A 20,209-nucleotide genomic window follows, 5' to 3' on the forward strand; every position below is an offset into this window, starting at 1 on the left:
AGAAGCACACAGCCACAGGCAGGCAGAGGTGGGCAATATTGACCATTTGCAATGATTACCTATTAACCCATTTATGCTCCCCATGTGCAGAGAAAAGTGATGACCCACTAGAAAAAACCCTCTTCCTCATCCCATATACCCAGTTTGTTAATAATTTGAACAATGCTTTTTGATTCTCTCTGATGTGCTTTTCTGCCTAGGAAGCCATTCAGTCCTGGGGGCCACTTAGTCTTTCCCGTCTCTGCCAAGATAATATTCTTTTTTGTAGCTTGTAAATGACCTTTCCATCACATTTGTCACCAACTCTAATAGAGGTCCCTTTTTTTTCCCTTTAAGGGCTGGGAAGAGGGGGCAATTTCCCATTGGAAATACCCTAAGAAAGGAAGTGATCAAAATCACTGGAGAAAGGATCAGGGTTAAGTTGAAGATAATGTGCCACCTCTCCCTCCATCCCCCTCTGCCTCCAAGGAGCAGAGCCAGGGCGGGGTGTGAGGCCAGCGCTGCTATCCTTGCCCACCCCCCCCCGGTCCAGCCCTGCAGGGGGATGGCGGGGAAAGCGCCGACATGACAGAGGGGCTGAGGGGCTGGAGCAGAGGGGCGAGGCCAGCACCGCTGGCCTTGCTCCCCCACTGTGTCCCTGCTCCTTGGAGGCAAAGGGGGACAGCGGGGACAGCGCCATCATGACAGTGGGGATTGAGGGGCTGGGGGGGAGCGAGGCCAGTGTTGGTGGCCTCCTTTTCATTATATTAAAATATACAAAAAAGGTGAGAGAAACCCATGTGGGTTTTCCTGGGCACTCAGGAAAGCCCTACCCTCCCTTTCTCCCCCCCTCCATCCGGGTTATGCCCCTGGTCCCTTCAGCCACTGTCTGGTGGTGGAAGTACCAATTTGTTTGACTGTATCAGTCATTCCTTGATTTGTAACAGGGACTCTGAGCTCAGGCTTTTCCTGAAGTCTCAGCATCAATTCTCAGTTTTTATGGGAGGGAAAGAAATAAGCAAAAGGTTCATTGCATAATAATCACCCTCTTCCCCTTCTCTGCAGAAGCAAACATATTCAGTCACTACAAAAATGATGAATAAGGAGCAGGAGCTTGCATTACAGGGTAGGGTGGATTAAGTACGATATGGCTTAATCATGCTTCGCAGGTTAAAGATTGTGTCTCTTTTTCAGTCTATAAAACTAGGGTCTGAAAGAGTTCAGGAGGGCTCAAGGGAGAAGGTACCCTTGCCTCTGGATCCTTGCCACTATGTAGAAGAAACATTTTACTTTCTCTTTTTCCCACATCAACCCATTTCTAATCATAGGACACCTAGCTTGTTACAGGCCTTTTTGTAAAAGCTTCAAAATCTTTGATTGAAAGAGAATGAAATTTAAATTTTTTGAAAATAGCAGATTGCCACATCAAAATATGTAATATCGTAACTGTCTCTTGCAAGGGATTTACTCAGCCTCTTTCCGACTTCTCATTAAAGCTTTCTTGAAGGCTCTGCAGTGCCTCCTGTTTTGTTATTTTATACCAGTCCTCTGGGAGATCGGCAGGGCGAGCATCATATTCCTCAGCAAACTGCTGATTGAACTCCTTAAAAACAAACTTCCAGTAATCAGAAGCATTAATGCTGGGGTCTGGCTGGATGCGCCAATCTGGAAAAAACTGGCGATAATCTTTAAAGGGATGAAATTTTCCCTTTGTTTTTGCACAGCTAAAGGACTTGTTGGAAACCACAGCAGAGGAACATATGTTACAGTCAAGTAACTTTGTTTCTCTCCAGCAGCACCTTCCTAAACCTTGGGGGCGATGGATGGATGCAAAGTGCTCTCTGTGCTTATTGCCTCCTGCCTCACAAGGAGCTTGGCAGAATGGACACTGTTCCCCGCAGCCAAACACTCGTTTAAATATTTCATCCCGGGGTCTCACTGGAAGACTGGAGAGTTTTGACTTCAATTTCTGCTTTTCAAAGCTGCCTAAGATTTTTCCTTTCAGATCAGGAATACATTGCAGTAGAAAATCTGAAAATGTACCTGCACTTTCTTTGTTTTTAAAAAGTATCACTTCAAAACTCTCCTTGGGAATGACAAGGTCCTCCTGCAGTGTCTCACAGAAGTAGTGTAAAAAGGCAGAAACTGTTTCAGCCTCCCTACCCCTGGAGTTTTTCAGAACATCATTGACTTTCTTGGTAATTGCAGACAAAATCCTTTCCTCCAAGTCTTTAAGCCCTGCCTGCTTTTTGTAATGAGTTAACAACTTGCTTTGTATCCGGGTTTTGACAAAATCCATGTGATCATTTATGTAACTCACATAGCTGCTAAAATTGTTCTCTTTCAACAGCTTCTTCAGGACAGAAAATTGGAAAAAAGTCCGGTTGTTGTACTTAGTTGACTGTTTACTGTGCAGAAAATCATCCACAATTTCTGTCCCAAGCCTCTTCTTCACGTAGTCCTCCAGCGCAGGTCTCAAGCACTGGGTGCAGAAATTCCAGGCCCTGTCTTGACCTCCATCTTTCTCGAAGTAAAGCTTTTTGAATGTGGAGAGGTACTGAGGCTTCAGCTTCTCCAGGCGGTGCCGAGGGTCGTTTTCTCTAATGAAGTCTTGATGCATCTTCTGGAACGCTTCAGCTGCTTCCCCCAAAATGTGAAGTTTCAGTTCAATTTCAAAGCATGCACTAGTTTTTGTGTTTTGATCATTAATATGGCGAAGGTGCTCATTAATCATACGCAACAGCTCCCTGCAAAAAGTTTCATCATAATCAGCTTTGGAAATGACCTTTTGCTCAATATAATCCTTGCATTTGTCCATTAAGGATTTAGCCATAGCATCTACCTTACGAAAACAGTCCTGTGTAATCCATTCCTTGTAACCTGTGATGACAGCTTGCGTCCAACTTTTGTTCCTTCTTAAGTCTAGGTATTCATGTCTCATTTTGAAAGATCCCATTTTGTAAGCAGACAATCTCTGGGCCTCTCCTAATATCTGCTGTACTGCGCTCCCTTTGTTTTCTACATCTTTTCTCAGATGGGTCTCCATTTCTTCACATATGTCACGGTTAGGTAAAGGATTAAGTAATAACTCTGACAAAATTGCCCTCCACATCTTTTCAAATTCTTCATCAAGTGCATTACTGTTTAGCTTGCCTTGGCTTTTCATGCAGTGCTGCAGTAGGCTATCAACTTTCTTGCCAACCTTTTGATTGTACTCTAATAGAGCGGCATTTATCCTGTGTTGGCCTTTGGCAATTCGAACTGCTTCTTGGCACTTGCTGAACGAGTAATGCTCCAGGTCATCTCTGAGACCTTGTATACTCCTGACAAAATCTTCCCGGTACTTCACAATCAGGTGCAGATTTGCTGCCCCACTTTCAAAATAAAGTTTCAAACCACGCGAGATTTTATCTGCTTCCTGCCTCAGCTTCTCCTGCATCTCACTCTGAAGTCTGGGTAAGACACTGGTGTCTAGTACATCTGGCGGCTGATTGTGGATGCAAGTTTCCTTTTCAGACACCCAGAGGTGCATGGCCTTGCGGAAGTCCCATTCCCACTCTCCGTACTTGTTGGACAGCTTGCTATAGGCTTCAGCCACGAGGCTGTTTCTGAAACTGAAGATGAAGTTCTCGTGTTTCACAGCTTTCCACAGACTCTTCATCCATTCAATCAGCTGGGGAATGTCTTTGACGTGTCCTTTTTTAGGCTGTTTGCTCATGAACTCAAACAAATATTTCTTCAGCTCACTCAAACTCTCGCTGTATGCTATGTTCACAGAGGCCATGGGGGGATCTCCATGCCACAGCCCAGGGATGTACCAGTTGTGTTTCTCCACATCATAGTCCATAATGTCTGAAAATTTCAATTCCTTTTTCAAGTTTTCCATCCTTGTTGCAGCTTTAGTCATCTCATTCAGTTGCTCCAGCAGGTTTTTCCTATCCCTCATGTTCTGGTCATAGGCAGACACCTCACTGACGTTCTGATGCACAAACTGGCAGTTGGGTTTTATCCCAATTTGCTCCATCCTAAGGAAGGAGTGGACTGCAATTTGCAGAACATCCTTCATCTCGGTGGCATTCTCCATGGCCATGTTCACAATGGTGATGTCACTCAACCCAATCACCAGGGTAGCCAGCTCATTGTCGTGTTCATAGCTGTCCTCCAGCTCGGCCAGTTCGGGGGCTTTCAAGCCTTCTGTGTCAAGCACCAGAATGAAATCGCAGCCGAGCTTCTGTTTCAAGTTCTCCCTAATTTTAATAAGCAACATGAAGGCTCCCCGCGTGCACCGGCCACTGCTCACGGCAAACTGCAGGCCAAACATGGTGTTGAGCAGGGTGGATTTCCCTGTGCTCTGTACCCCCAGCACTGTTAGCACCAGCATCTGGGACCTTCTCCCCAGCTTGGTGTGGAGTTGAGTCAGCACATCTGTCACCCACTGCAGCGGGATGTTGGAGGCATCTCCATCGATGAGCTCCAGGGGAAACCCTTCCAGCATCAAATCAGCTGCAATGCCTGCAAGATGGGTGAACTGCCTTTGACTTTTTGCCTTTTTTCCTTCCTTCACCATTGAGTATTCAGCCTCGTAGAACTGCCCCAGCTCTCTCATGAAATGCTCCGTCCCCAGGGAACTGGCTGAAATTAATTTATCTAGCTCCTTTAGTTGCTGTGGAGCACCCCCTCCCTGGTTACATGTCTCCTTATATTGTGCCCGTAGCTCAGAGAGATGCCTCCTACCAATGTCATCCAGCTGAAACTTCAGCCATTTCAAGAAGTAGTGTTTTTCCACTGCAGGAAGCTGTCGTACTGCAGTAATAAATGTAATCACACCAGGAGTAAGCTCATAACTGTGTTGTTCTCCACGTAACTTCACCTGCTCTGCTCTCAGCTTGGATTTATATTTCTCAGGTGCAGTGCCCCCTTGGTCTCTCATTCGGCACACCTCTTTTTCCACTTTAGCCAACCTTTTCCACAAGTCTCCTTGAAGTCTCAGCATTTCCCTCTTGTACTTTGCCACATCTCTGATTTCCATGGTAATGCTTTCTGACCATTTTCTTCCCACCTGACATGCCTCGCAGTCTTCGTCCACCTGAATTCCAAGTTCACGTGCTGCAGCCGCCATATCGGTGATGCTCATTTTCTTGTGAGAAGCCTTCATTAGGTCTCTCATATTTGACTGTATTTTTCTCACAAAATCTACTTCATTGATATTTCTCTGTCTCACCAGGAGGCGTGTTCTGTTGAGTTTCAGCACTGGGGTTAGCTGCCTTAGTGATTCCACTGTTTCCTGGGTATTCCCATCCCGGCAGGTGAGGATGAAGTAATAGTCAGCTGTTGATCCCTGCAGAGATAATAGAAACTCATATTCTGCCTGGCTTACACAGTCAGTAATAATGAACACTGCTGAGGAGACCCTTGTTAAAAAGCGAAACTGCAGTGGAAATGTTTTGATGTCTCCCCGCAGGTTTGCAACTGCAATGGGCTCTGGGAAAAGATCCGAAGTCTTCCGCACCCCGGGGAAATACCAGGATATCTCCACCAACCCGTCTGCCAGTGTCCGAGGGACATTGCCAGACACCATGTCCTTGTGGACAAAGAAATTGTTGTGCTGCTGGCTGGGGCTGAGGACCTCATTGAGGAGTCTAGATTTGGAGAGGCTGCAGCGCCCCAGCCGCACAAAGGAAATGGTTGGCATTTGGGTGAGCACCAGCCTCTCCTCTCTGAACCCTCTTTTCTCTGCCAGGGACTGTGGTGTCCACTTCTTCACAATACTCCTCATGGACCAAAGCAGGAGGGTGCACTCCGGGGTCTTGAGGGCAGTAAGCAGCAGAGGTAGGGCAAACTGGCACATGGACATTTTGGACAGGATCTCCTGCCGAAGGAAAGCATCTGAGCAATGGAGGATGGCACAGATCAGGTCCAGGGGGTTCACAGATAGACCAGGGTCAATGTCACTACAGGCAAAAATGTCATCCCCAATACCCAAGTCATCATAGTCCACCCTTCTCTCTTGATCATCAAGTTTGTGGTGCAGCAGGCTTGAACTTCTGGCCCCTCCATGCAGAACCATGATGTTCCTCAGGAAAAACCAAATCAAATCCTTCAGTGTCTTAGGAGTCCAGTCTCCTATGCTTTCTGAACTGATCTCCAGAACATCAGACATCTGGAGCTTCCTCTTTCTGTATTTCGACATTTCTAACTTTGACTCGAGGGACTGGCATGCTTTCTGTCTCTCTGCAGGAAAAGGAGACAATGTAAACAGGGCTATGGAGTGAAAGTTTTCAAGTATAAATGTTGATGTTTTAATGTTAATTTTGCAATTGTGATGGGCTAGCTGGCAGTGACCTGGCCCAGGGGTTTTGAAAGGGCAAAAGATGATTGAAGGACTTGGGATTCCCTTTCTGCACCAATCAGGCCCCAGAGCCTCACCCCTCCCTGTGTCCCAATTGGCCCCTCAGGTCACTTGGAGGGGGATAAAAGGGACAGCATGGCCTGACTCAGGAGAGAGACCAGTGAGGGATGACAAGGAAGAAGCTTCACAGAGCTGGCAAGAGCTGAGCCGGTGGGGTAGGAGCAGTGCCCCGGAAGAGCCTGAAAGAGCAGGACCTGCAGGCAGCTGTGGGACTCTCAGCAGCGCGGCGTGCGGCCGGCAGGAGAGACTCCCCGCTGGGCTCCAAGATCCCCTGGGAGAGGCTGCAGCCAGCAGGAGACGCTTCCCCCACTCCAGGAAGGATCTGAGCAGTGACCTGAGGGGGTCCCAGCTCTGCTTCCAGCTCCTCCAATCAGAGGCCAGGCAGCTTGACATGAGGCCGGGGCTCTGGGAAGGGCAAGACCCCTAGCAGCAGGAGCAGTGCCACCAGTGTTGGCTGTGTGGCAGCATTCCTGCCTACCAAGTCCCAGCAGAGGTGACTTGGGGTGAGTGAGATAGCAAGAAGCAAATCTTCTTGCAGTGGAAACGGGCCATTGTGTTTCCCCCTCCAGGTACCAAGGCCCTATATTTCCTTGTCATTTGACATTTTGCATTTTGTGCCTTTTTATATTTCACCAACCCGTGTTGTTTGTTCTGCTGTTCGTGTTTTATATTTTGTTAACCCTGTTTTTTTGTCAATGATTGTAAGTGTCTAACCTTTGTTGAATCCTGTCCCCTTGGGGCATTGTAGTGTCCACTATACCCTCTGATTTATGCCTGTTATGTTCCCAGTATTAAAAGGCATATGGTTAAGTCCCCATTGGTGGTCTGGCTCTGCTCTACAGGGGGAGGAGACTCCCTCCACCTCCCACAGTGCTTGTGCACCTGCTTTGATCCCTTCAGTTGGAGAGGGGGTACCTCTTGGAGTACCACCCAGGTTACACAATATTAGAGGGATTATAAAGTGTCAGCAGAAGTAGTAGAAGCTCTGAATAATCAACAAGTGTGGTTACAGCCAATTTACAGGGCTGAAAACTGTGCCCTCCTAGGTGCCCACCTCCTACCCTCAGTCCCATTGTACCTAGCTATAGTGCCCTCCTAAGTGCCCACCTCCTACCATCAGTCATGTGGTGCAATAGGCATAGCTGGACCCATCTGTGACTCGATCAGTATAATTTAGCTGTTATTCACTGCAGACAGTGAGAGGGTTTTTTTCTCTCTTTTCCTTGCCCCAGTTTTACTCTTGTTATCTTAAACCGAGGCAAGAACAAAGGTTGAATGCAACTCCTTATTAGCCTCAGTGGTTACCCAGTTTCTGGGGACTTGCTGTCTTGTTTAAGTGGAGAAATTGGTGAGAGGATTCAGATGCATTGATGGCATGATCCTGTTTACTTTACAAAGGCCACAGTGGGAGTGAGCAACAGGCAGTGTCTTTGCTCACACTGCCCAGACCTGCTCTTCCCATGAGCTCTGTGCCTAGTAATGTCTGCTTCTCTCCCGCTCACTGTCACCGTCAGTCCTTCATCTCTTACACAGGGCCCCGTGACTCCTGGCATCTCCCAACTCTTAAGTAAGGCTTAAATTCCATGGTGAAAAGCAGTCAGGAGAGGAAATACCTCTGGCACAGCCTGTCTCTTTTGGCTCTTGGACTCGGTGAGCATCTAATGTCAGTCCTGGGCACAAGACTTCTTTCCCTTCTACTGCTGGGGTTGGTGGATCCTCTGATTCTCGATTTAATCCATCTATCAAGAAAACCAGATGCTTATATTAATTACAGACTTATCTCCTGTAATCATTTCCTCTGTTGGGAGTGCTTGCTCTATGAGGTAGAGGTAAGTACTGCCTCTGCTGTCCAATGCACAATTCCTACTTGTTTGTACAGTGCTGGATTGCCTGGCACAGCTGGTTCACTGCTCTATGAAACTTCCCATAGAAACTCTGATGGAGGCAGTATCATTCTTGTCTCTGAACTCCTTTAACTGGCACAGGGGTTAATTCTCAGACCTCTGCCACTACAACTGTGCCAAGACAGCTGTCAGCAGTGCCCTGTATTGGTAATGAAGCGTGAACTTTATGGGGCTGATCCACTGGCCAGATGGGGACCACAAACCCCCTCCCTTTCCTCTTCTTCTTCCCCCAACATACCAGATCCAGCACCTGCCACAGCGGGTTTGGGACTCCTGCTGGAATCCACACTACATGCCCACGGCTGGACTATGCCACATGTGGCACCTGTTCTTGATGCTCTGGGATACACAACAAATGTATATGTACCCACCAGTGCTGTGCAGTCCCAGCGTGGCCAGAGCAGGCACCACATGCGACATGAATCCTGGGCCCTTGCCACAGCGCTGATCCAGTATGTGCAGCACTGTGAATCTGCTTAGGCCATGGGTAGCACCAAGGGCCAGATGGCAGGGCTCTAAAGGACAGATCTACCCTACAGACCATATGCTTGACACCTATGATTTAATGGAGAGGTGGAAAATCTAGCTGCTTCCAGGGTCATTTTACAAACATTTCTTTTATGTTGAAATAGCCTACCAGTTTGAGAGATTTACGAAATACTTATAAGGCTTCTTCCACATCTACTGAAACCAATGAGACACTTACCTCCACTAGCTAAAGGTGTGGATTGTTATGTCTGTTTCTGTTGTACTGGTAAGTATAGCAGGTAAACTGAGTCTAGGCCTTCCTGGAATTAAGCAATACAAGTATACAAAGTGCCTTATGAGGCAGTGGAAAAAATAAGTGCTGTGATTGGTATGGTGGGTGAACCAGATACAACAGTCTCCCTATAAGGAAAGAAAACCAACAACTCAGTAAGACTGGAATACCTTATCTAAAAAAGTTAATGTATGCAACCTGAAGACTGGACAATTTGGGATGAGAAAGTTACAAAAGTAATGGACAAACAAAGAAAAAAGGTGTTTTTGTCCCTGGAGAGGCAGGGGCAGCTGTGGGTTTCTGCTTCAACAGCTGGAAAGTCAGAAACAAACAAGCCACACACCCAGTGGAGGAGCCACGGCTGGTACCACTGAAGGTCACTGCTGTAATGTCTAGAGGATCCACTTGCCAGGTCGTATTATAGGGAGAAAACCTGTAATAGTGGTTAGGGGTTACTATTAAAGTTCACTAGATACCAAATCAGATAAAAGGGCCGTGTCAATCCTCGGAGGGTCTCTGGCCAAAAGAATCCTATTGGTAAGAGTAAATGTCTCCCCCGTAGAGTCCACAGAGTCTATCAGTAAATTGTTATCTTCTGCATTACCAAAGGGATCGCTGTGTGTTATGACTTTGTTCCTGTAAGTGTTGGAGCAGTAAGAAGTTTAAATCTGAACCATAACTTTGCCTTCACAAAGATAAAACAAAATAGCAATAACTTACCATTTTGAGGTTGTAACACCTGGTTCATTTCTGAAAGAGCATTTTCCAAATACTTCAGAAATGTCTCACAGGCCACTTCCCCTTTTCTCTGTATTAAAATGACCAATTTCCTACTTCGGGTCTCTATATCTGCTGTATTAATTAAGGTGTCATATTCCTCCTCTGTGATAAGGCACTGGGTGAGGGATTCATCTAAGATATTAGCTGAGTCCCTTTGAATACTTTTGATCAGCTCCTGTCGTTTTCTGCGTAGAGTCTCCAAGGATGTCTCGCTGGTAGCCATTGTTTCTGAACCAGGAGACCTGTAATATAAAAGAAAGCACAGCTTTTCATCAAAGGAGCAGGAAGTCATTTGTGAATCTTAAATTATTTGTTAATTATTCAGAGTAGCAACTAAGAACCTGCCTCGGCATCATGAGCTCAGCCAGGTCAACAACCTGAAGAGACACCCCAAATGCTTTGGATTCCCTCTTGCAAGGCAGGTGAGGATCCTTGGAACCGGCAAAAGTCTCTTCAGGTGACGGCACTTGTGCACCCTCCAGCATGTATGAAAAGGGATAAAGGAGAGCAATGGGCACATCAGTCCATTGCCACGTTACTCCCAACGGCATCAACAGGCATCACCTTTTGTCACCTTTGCCCCACCATAAAAAATGTTGTGGCAGCACAAAGACCAAACAAACAGATTTCCATGCCCCTGTCATGCCACAAGTGTGGCCACAATGAAGGTGGCATCCATTTGTGCTGCTGTTTAGCAGCAGACGTCTGTTTATTTTATGGTAAGCACATGTGGGCAGCCCTGAGCTGCCTCTGCTCTCTGGCCTCCCTGGGCAGGTGTTCTGGGAGCTTGAGGGGCCCAATCCTGCACACCCCAGAAATTCCAATGCAGGATCAGGCCTTCAAGGCCTGAGAAGGACTGCTTAACTTTCTCTACTTGCATCCCAGAGATTTCAGGTTTGTGTCTTTGTGAAAAGGAAAAGGCAGGAAGCTGCTCCAGGATTTGATGAACCAATCCTGCATGGAAATTCCCAAGATGTGCAGAGTCAGGGCCCACAAGCACAGGAGAATGCCACCCATTGCCCCGAGCAACTTTTGGTGGGACAATAGATGCATGTTTTGCCCACTGAAGTGGATCAGCTGTGCTGGGATTCATCCTAGCACAGTTGATACACTTCATTTGGTGATGTCTGCTTCTGCCCTAAGAGCACCACTGATAATGTGATGGTATTTGAAGCTGCAAGTTTCAAATTCAGGCAGCTAGTAACCAGGGCTGTGCAAAGCATTGGTCCCTGATTCGATCTGGTAGAGATTTGGCCCAATTCCGTGGCCAAATCTCCAAATCCAAATCAAATCAGAGGACCCTTTAACCTCTCTTAATTGAATCAATTTGGAGAGATTTGGAAAGATTCGGCAAGTCAGACAAGGTCACAGCTTTAAATGTTTTCTCTACATACCCCAAGATAGCAGGTGGCTCATGAATGCTGAGATGCTGGGGTGGATGGAGCGTGGCAGGCATGGGAGCATGGGGGGCTTGGCAGCAGGTGCAGAAGTGGAGTGGAAGCACTTCCAGGTCCACTGAGGAGCAGAAACTGGTGCCTCCTCAGTCTGGGAGGGAACCTGGGGTCCCCCAGTGGCTGTTCACTAACAGGGGCATGAGGCGGGGAACCCCTGCATGTTCCCTGGTGGACCTGGAAGTGGACCAGAACTACTTCCAGTCCACCGGAGAGCATTTGGGGTTCCCCCATGCTCCTGTGGAACACTCCATCTGCCCCAGCATCACAGCGATCACGAGCTGTGCCTGGTACCTCAAGTTATGTAAAAAAAACATTTCAGGCTGTGTCTATGGCCAAATCACTGATTCTCTGAATCAGCATCGAATCTTCAGATTCGGCCGAATCAAATCGGGGAGATTGATCCGAATCAACAAATCAAATCACTGTCCCTGATTCCAGTCGAATCCAAATCCAGATCGAATAGGGCCATTTTGCACACCCCTAGTAACAAGTTTCAATTCTGGTAACATGGTTTGGTGCAGAGCTAGAGTAAAATTGAATATTGTGAGTCTGTTAAGGCACTGAGCTACACCTGAGCTATTTGAGAGAACTGAGAACCTCAACATAAGCACATTTCACAAATGATTGCATTGCAAAGGCATCAGCCTCCATGTACCCAGACAGTTTGAGAACTCAGCCAACTTTATTTCTTCAGAGATAAGGCTGGTCAGGACTCAAAATTTCAATGTAATAAGAAAGTCTAGGACTCTGAAATAGGCTTTCATTTCATTTTGGAACTAACCATAATATTCAGATTTTTGCTTGAAACAGGATATAAAAAAAAATTTAACAATTGTGATGCAAAACAACTGTTTTTATCCAGCGTTCTGTAAAACTTCCGGATTTAAATATGCTTATTCACTTGGATAGCACTTGGTTTTATAAGTGGCTCCACAGAAGTTAGGGGAACATATTGAATAGTTCAATATTCCATAGTTACTCTATAGAAAAGAAAGGGAATTGTAAGTATTTTTTCTGGGCAATGAGTTGCTCCTGAAAGAGCATTCAGGATACAGAAGACCAGAGACAATAGGGAATCAAATACTGTAGATAACTTGAACAACAGGGAAAGTGTTTCAAAAATAAAATAAAAACTACCCGTGGACACATTAGCTATTTGGGTTAAAATATTACAAGCTTTCGGACACTAAATTCATTTATCTTCTTAGTGCCAACTACTTTTCATAATCCAAGAATCACCGAAAATTTGCATTGGAAGGGATCTCAAGAAATCATCTTATTCTGCCCCTCAAGGCAGATCATCTTTGTCTAAACCAGTAAAGGCAAGTGCTTGTCCAAACTGCACTAAGGAACTTCCAAGGATGGCGGTTCCACATCCTCTTGTGGTCTCTGTTTTAGTGTCCAACCACCCTTTCAGTAACAAAGTCCCTCCTAATAGCCCCCCATATATTCCTTGATGCAATTTAAAAGCATTAATCTTTGTTCTGTCCCCTGTGGCCACTATCCTCTTTCTAACTGCCCTTCAGATATTTGAAGACTATTAACAGTGCCTGTTGTGACAGGGAGCACTCTCCTGGGCCTGGTGCAGTACCGGCCTTGCCCATCTGGCTAGGGCAGTCTGCCTGGTCTCGCCTGCCATGCCTTGTTGTTAAGATACTAATTACAATAATGTGGGAAACTGGCCATTCTATGCCCCAATGTCTAAGAATTTAAACATGACTCCAACCTACCCTTATCATATCCCATGCCTTGCAGATGTTATGCTGTTATCAACACTATGCATCCTCTTGGCATGGAGCCCTCTGGCTCCTGTGTCTCTACACTACTCGGGCACCAAGTTCTCTGGTACCTGACTTTCTATGCCTCTCTCTCAGGCACCTAACTCTGTGCATTTTCTTGGACATCTGACTCTCCGCACCTATCCCTCGTACCTGGCCCTGCATCTCTCTCCCTACATCTCTCTCTAGTGCCTGGCTCTGCACCACCCTCTCTCTAGCATCCAGCTCTGTGCCTGTCACTGGGCTTTTCCCAGATCCTGTGCCCTTTTCTCCAAGCACTAATAAGGTCCACCCCTCCTCTTACAGCCTCATCCCGATCCACCGTAGTAAACAATAACACAAATACAAGTTCCTGGGCTACAACATAACAACACTAAGGGAGACTGTGTTCTGTCTGTTTAGGAGGGAAAAGCTTCCACCCTTAGGACAACACATCTCTTAGCCCTGGGTACTTTAGGCCCCTAGATCCTCACTGTTCTTGTAGGCACCAAAATAGGTAGCACCTAGTCCCAGGTAGCTCGCTTGGGCAGGGGCTCCTTTCCTTGGCAGTTGCTAGAAAGAGAAAGTTCTTGCTAGCTCCAGCCTTAGGCGTGTATGTCCCCCAAGGCCCTGCCTCCTCCTAGTCAACTGACTGCCAGTAGGTGAGAACCAATTACCCTATTAGGTTGTTGCTTAGGCCACCTGCAGCTGTGGAGCTCCGGCCTCACTGTCAGAGCAGCCTGGGCAGGCTGCTTTTGCCCTTTAAAGCAGCAGACACATCCTGGTGCCTTGCTACACCTATTTACATATTCCTTCCTCCAGAGTAAATAATACTAGTCCTTCCAACCTTTCCTCGTAAGTCATGTGTTCTCAATCTTTAATCGTTTTTGTTGCTTTCTGCTGGACAACTCCTAATTTGTCCATGTCTCTCTTAAAGTGCAGTGCCCAAAACTGGGCACAGTGCTCCAGGTGACTCCTCCCCAGTCCCTCACCAACTCTTCACCAACGAAAAGAATCAATTCCCTTGACTTGCACACAATGGGCACTAGGACTGTGCAAAGCTTCAGGTACTGATTGGATTTGGAGGAGATCCACCCTGATTCGGTGGCCAAATCTCCAAATCCAAATCGAACCAGAGGACCAAGAAAAAGGCCCAAATGGATTTGAAGCTCTCCAAATATTCAGCATTTGTGCTCTAATGCTGTCTGAAGAAATGCTTCCAGTCTAGCCCCCTGCTTTTAGGTGCTTTCAAAATAATTACCCCATGGTTGGTGGGATAGTAATGCTGCCCATTTCTTCCTCCGGCTTGTTAGCTTCTGGTCTCATTGTAGAGCACTTGAGAAGCTGTGCTGACACTGTCAGATAAAAGCGAAGGCAAGTCAATCTTTGCGGGAGCAATTATGGAAAACAACAATGAAAACTACAGGCCAAATGCTTTCATAAGCTGGAACAAAGGGTGAAAAGCCTCAGTAAAATATAAGGGTTAGAGGCCTTTCAAGAATATTGATATGAGCACAAGGCAAATATTGGAAAGCTGGAAAAAAAATCACAGGAGTACTGGTTTTGAAAAGATAAATGAAATAGATAACACAGGAAATGATCAAGTAAATCTAATGGTTGCCTTTACATGAGCTCATTGACCTTCTATTTAGAATGTGTTGAAGTGACTTGATTCACTGAGTCTGCACTGTGGTCGAATTACAGTGCTCCAGCATCGCTGCAGTGATACATGGGTTCATCCCCCGTGTATTTTAAAATGACTGTGGGTAGCTTTATCTAAACCTTGTTGAATAAGGTGTAGATAAACCATCCTATGGCCATTTTGTAAACATGCAGGGGCTTAATTTACATGACAGTAAGCCATTTTAATTAGAGCAGCTGCCCAGGAACAGCTCTAATTAAAACACCGCATCCCACCACCTCGGAGCACATGTAGAGCAGCCAGTGTTCCAGGGAGCAGAAGCATTAGCAAATACTGAAATTCTGTTATAGTCATTCAAAGAACCTTAACTTTACCACAGAACAACATTAACTTCCATCTCCCCCACCCCGGTCCATATGCTTTTTTCAGCCCCGCTTTGACTGCAGCAGGATTGGTGGCTCACAAAATTTTTGGAGTCATGCATTTTAAAAAAAGCACCTCATTTTCATTTGGGAAAAACAGTTCATCTCTAATGTTAAAGCCGTCATAAATCAGTTTGAAAGCACAAAGTCTGAAAGCTGAAAACCTAGAAGGGAAAGAAACAGGACTCTCAAATGCAGCGATTTCCTTGCACAAGACCGGGCTCATGATGCTGGAGATATAACTGATGAATTCTGAAAAGCTGGAGATAGCAATGAGACAAGGTTACCATATTGACCCAAATCCAAGACAACTTCAAACCCAAGATGACCCACCACACACCCACCCCACCCCCAGGAATTAGATTTACACATGGAAAGTGTATAATTATTTTTCTAATTTTCCATGTACAATTTTTTCTCTGTGGTACATGTGTCACCCCCTTCACTGCCCCCAAGCATGTGCCCCCTGGTGCCCGTTCCCACCCAGATCTTTCTCCCGCAACCTTCCTCTTCTCCTGCCCCCAACACTACTTACCCTGAGTCATGGCTCTGGGACCAGGTCTAACCCGCACCCAGCCAGACATCAGCATTTGTGGGTCTGAGCCAGAGCTCCCATTGCAGCTGCTGCTGCTGCTACTGCTTCCCAACCAGGTGTGGTCAGGAGCCAGCATATGCTCTGTTGCCCTGGGCCAGAGTAGGGCCAGAGCTGGAGCTGGAGCAGTGACTCTAGATAAGCTGCAGGGGTGGTGGTTGGGTGAAGGGGGACCACAGACAGCACAAAGTAGAAGTACATAGATACATAGCGTGACAAGGTGGGAACTCCCTGACTAGCCACAGTGCTAGTCTCCTCACCTGCCTCTGGGCACACCGCCTGCCTTTCTCACCTGCCATGCCTTGATGACACATAATTAAGGTGTTAATTATGCAGGAGGCTGCCCTTCGAACACCCTGGTCTCCTGGGTCGATGTATGCAGCTCCAACCACCCCTATACTGCATCCCAAGCCTTGCAGATGTTCCTAACAGCTGAGCTCTGCTCCAGCCCAAGGCTGGGCTCAATTCATCCCAGTGTTAGGCCTCTTGCTTCCTGCCCTATTACTGACCACACTCATACCGCCTCCCTCTCACTGAGGCCTCTCCCACTCCACCACCTCTCGCACGGTATCTCTCATACTGCCCCATTGTGGGGCCACTCTTATACCACCCCTCCTTTTCCCAGGGCCACACTCACCCTGCCTTTGCTGGAAGGGTCCTGGGGCTTGTTTCCCTGACTTTCACTGGGTTCTTTCTCCACACACACACAGATGAATGTGATGCTCCACCCCCTTAGCCTCCCCAACATCCCAGTCATGCAGGGAGAAAACATGGGCTCGAGCCCCGAGTTTGTCCCTGAGCTGAGCTTTACAGGCTTCAGGCACTGGAGAGTTCCCGAAAAAGAACCTCGAAGGGTCACTTGGCGGGGGGTTTCCCTCCTGCTCGGGGTTCACCACTTCAGCTTCCTTTATCAAGGCCACCTTCTGTCCCGGGTGGACCACAATATCTTTCAGGGTTGGGTTAACAGCTATCACGGTAACCGGGTCTTGGTTGAGCCCTTTTGTCTCGATCACGCCATCAGGGACCCCCAGCGTACCGGGTTTCTCTCTCCCGATGGGGGTCTCCACCACCAGCAGCTTATTCTTTCCATCCCTATCAATCCAATTGCATACAGTAGGCAAAGCCCCTTTGCCCTGTGCAGGGGCTCGCTGGGACTTTGCTCCAGAGAAGTGCAGGGTCCCCACAACCTCAGGGTGACCCATCTCTCTATGCTCCCATTAGTCATACACCTCTTTGGAATGAGCATTTCTGAATTAGCAGACCTGGAGCTATTGTACTGGAGCTTTTTTAAAGAAAGACACTGGATTAACACATGAATCGAGAATGCTGACAGAAGGATAAAGGAGAAATACCTTGGGAAAGGTTCACATTTCCTGGCTCTTGGTCTCACTGGGTCTGTTCTTCCTGCCTCTGAGTGACTCCACACTTCTGTACTGGTGCTGAGACTGGGTGGGTCTCTGCTCCCCACATCTGACTTGCACCACCATTCTGCCCAAATGTTTGGGCTTGTTGAATCTGTGATCTCTGGCCCTGATTGACACTACCTTTTCCCGCAAGTCCTGGTTTTTGCTGGGTCTGCACCCTCTGTCTCTGGTTGACATTAACTTTGTCTCCTAGCTTTGGGGCTCGCTGGAACTCTGCTCCCTGTCCTATGATATTAAATCTCCTCACCAGTTCAAAAACAGGGATCTGTTCCTCAATGCTCTCCTGACTGGATATTCCTTCCTCTCCCAGCTCTGAGGCTTTATGAGCATGTGTTCCCTGCCCCTGAGTGATGCCAACTTTCCTCCCCAACTTTGGAGTCAATAGGGCCTGTGCTCCCTCCTGCTGAGTGACACTAAGTTTTCCCGATGCTTCTGGGTTTTGGAAAAAACTTGTTTCCTTAGTTTGTGGTAAATCCTGGTGTAAATCATCCTTGGCCCCTAGGGTGTCCTGAGACTGTGGTTCCAGCTCTTCATTTTTTCCACCTAAAAGAAGAACCAGCAGAGAAACAAAGGATCAGCACTAAATTAAAGAAGCTTCTCTTTCTCTCTCAACAGATACAAACATGTTCTCATTTTCCCAGTTGTGTGAATGCAGTAGCCGTGGGCAGCCCAGAGGCAAGACCATCTGCCTCTGTAATTAAAGCAGTGGCCCACAGCTTCTAATATCAGTTCAGTCCCTTCCTCCTACACCTGACCAAGTAGATGCTTAATACAAAGGGGGCACTTGGGCTTTGTGTTCTGGCTTCCACATATCCTAGAGCTGAGGATCTGAACCAACAATTCCTATGTTAAATCCACGGCCCCAGTACACTTTCCAAGTGATTCCAGGCATCAAGATTGTCTGGCCGAGGATCTGTACCCCCTGTGTGTGAGGTGGTAGGATCAATCTATTAATACTACTAGCAAGATGCTAGCATGTGCCTCTGTGCCTAGGTCAAGTTGTGGACTATGAGACAGGGGATGGGGCTGCATGACATCTGCTGGTCTTTGGGCCCGTGACTACACATTGGTGTCATGACCATGGGTGACTAGTGTGTCCCAAGTCTGGGAGGACACCAGCAGGGGCACAAACCGGGGAGGAGGGTCCCCCAGTGGCCATTTGCCGACCAAGGGGGTAGGTGTCCAGCAGCCACTATATGCTCTACTGACATTCAGATCCTAGCCTGGATCCCTCCTCAGGCAGTCTAATCTATGCCCTCATTCTGGGCTGCAAGACTCCCTAAGACTTTTTCTCTTTTGGCTGTGTCCCCCTCTGGGATCTTTGGCCACACAGGTCCTGGCCTCGCCTCTAGGCCAATCAGGACTCCTAGCCCCTGGCTGTCCCTTGCAGTCAGCACTCTGGCCCTTTGACCAGTCTGGTCCTGGCCCAAGCACAGACCAGTCAAGATTTTTTTGGGTAGGTTCTTGAGCTGCTCATCCTCACTGTCCCATATGGGTCCTCCTTCTCGGGCCCCTCCAAATACTGTACCACATAGTTCCTCCAGCCCCCTCCTGAGCCTTCTCTTCTGCCCCCACTGGGCTCACTCGAACAATCGACTTAGGCCAGCCTATGTGTAGTCCTTTGGGCCCCCATCAGACCCTACTCTACACAGCCCATGCGCCGTCCTTCCAGCCCCCCACACAGACCTTACTCTGTGCAGCTTACTGCTTTCTCAGATGCATCCTTACTGGTGACACTACACTGCCCCCTCACTGGGGCTACTAGGCTTCTGCCCCTTGGGCCTCAGGTGTGCGGTGTTGTGCCTGGCCCCTCACCTGCTCCTTCTATGGCGTAATCCACCAGGTCATGAAGCCTGAGGCTTTTTGGCACCCCACCCTTGCCTTTCACTGGGGAAGCAAAGGTGTGGCATTTCCTGGATACCACCCTGTCACGGGCAGCTCCGCCACACCATCCAACCTCAGCAGGGTCATCATGCCCCAGGGCCAGGAACTTCCTGCATCCCCATAGTTCCTACCCTAAACATCCCAGGTGTTCTGAGAGCAGCAGTACTCCAGCTGGGAGATGGTCACCCTTCAACAGCCCGGTTGCAGCTGCCAGCTCAGTTCCTATGGCCTGGTCTTATACTGAGGCTGCCCAGGCTCTTCCTCCAATCCAGGAGCCCTCTTGCAGTCATGTGACTGCTTTGACAGGCCTTATCACATCTGCTGGGTGCTCCACAGCCTGTTCCAGCCTCAAAAAGTGGAAGGTGCCCTGCCACTCTATATATAGATATATATATAGATATAGATATAGATATAGATATATTGCAAATTGCCCGTCAAGAATGATGAGGGAGCGGGCAGGGATGGAACTCCGCTTATGGCCCAACACCCCCATGCCCCCTCCCCTCCCCCGCTCCAGGCTCCAGGTCTGGCCCCACTCCACCCCTAAACCTCCCCACTGCTCCAGGTCCTCTCTCGCTCTACCCCTGATGCCACTCTGGGTCCAGCCCCACTCTACCCCTCCCATCCAGCCCCATGCCCTGCGCCACTGCTCTGGATCAGGCCCCACTCCAACCCCACCCCTCCCCGCTGCTCTACTCCACTCTGAGTCCAGCCCCACTCTACTCCACCCCTGCCATTCCACTTCCTGCCCTGTTTTCCCTGACCCTCTGACTGCCCCAGGTCTGGCCCCACTCCACCCCCCTCCATTCTGCTCTGGGTCCTGAGCCACTCCCCCGCCTCCCCACCACTCCATGTCCAGCCACACTCCCCACACCCCCAGCGCTCTGGGTCTGGCCCTGCTCTACCCACCCCCATTCCCCCACCCCGCCCTGCTCCACTCTGTGTCCATCTGCCTGGCCCACATCTGCCTGCCTTGCCTCCCCTCCTCACCCCCCCCTTCCCCTCCCCTTCCTGCTGGCTGTTCTGGGGGCCATCAGGGCCAGGCGGCAGGGGGTGCTGCCACTGTGATCCCCCCTCTTCACCCTCAGGCAGGGAGGTGGGAGGAAGCCCCTCTACTTGGGTGGCCAGGCTGTGTTCTCCACTGCCACAACTTCACCAGCAGTAGCCCATACTTGGGCCCACATAGCCCAAGCCACGCAGCC

The 20,209-nt window shown here is 48.3% G+C and overlaps 1 protein-coding gene across 1 annotated transcript; it reads right to left on the bottom strand.

The window, feature by feature from the left end:
- Positions 1 to 1,447: 1,447 nt before the first annotated feature.
- LOC149860951 (interferon-induced very large GTPase 1-like) lies at positions 1,448 to 16,901 on the bottom strand. Its single transcript, XM_090053707.1, has 4 exons — positions 16,511 to 16,901; positions 14,305 to 14,398; positions 9,887 to 10,074; positions 1,448 to 6,210 (listed from the first exon to the last, which is right to left on the bottom strand). The coding sequence occupies exons 1-4, from the start codon at positions 16,899 to 16,901 to the stop codon at positions 1,448 to 1,450; spliced, it is 5,436 nt and encodes a 1,811-aa protein (XP_089909833.1).
- Between the last annotated feature and the right edge of the window lie 3,308 nt (positions 16,902 to 20,209).

Source organism: Crocodylus siamensis, chromosome 6 (genome assembly GCF_052110815.1).
Source record: "Crocodylus siamensis isolate JL-2025a chromosome 6, ASM5211081v1, whole genome shotgun sequence".
Taxonomy (NCBI): domain Eukaryota; kingdom Metazoa; phylum Chordata; order Crocodylia; family Crocodylidae; genus Crocodylus; species Crocodylus siamensis.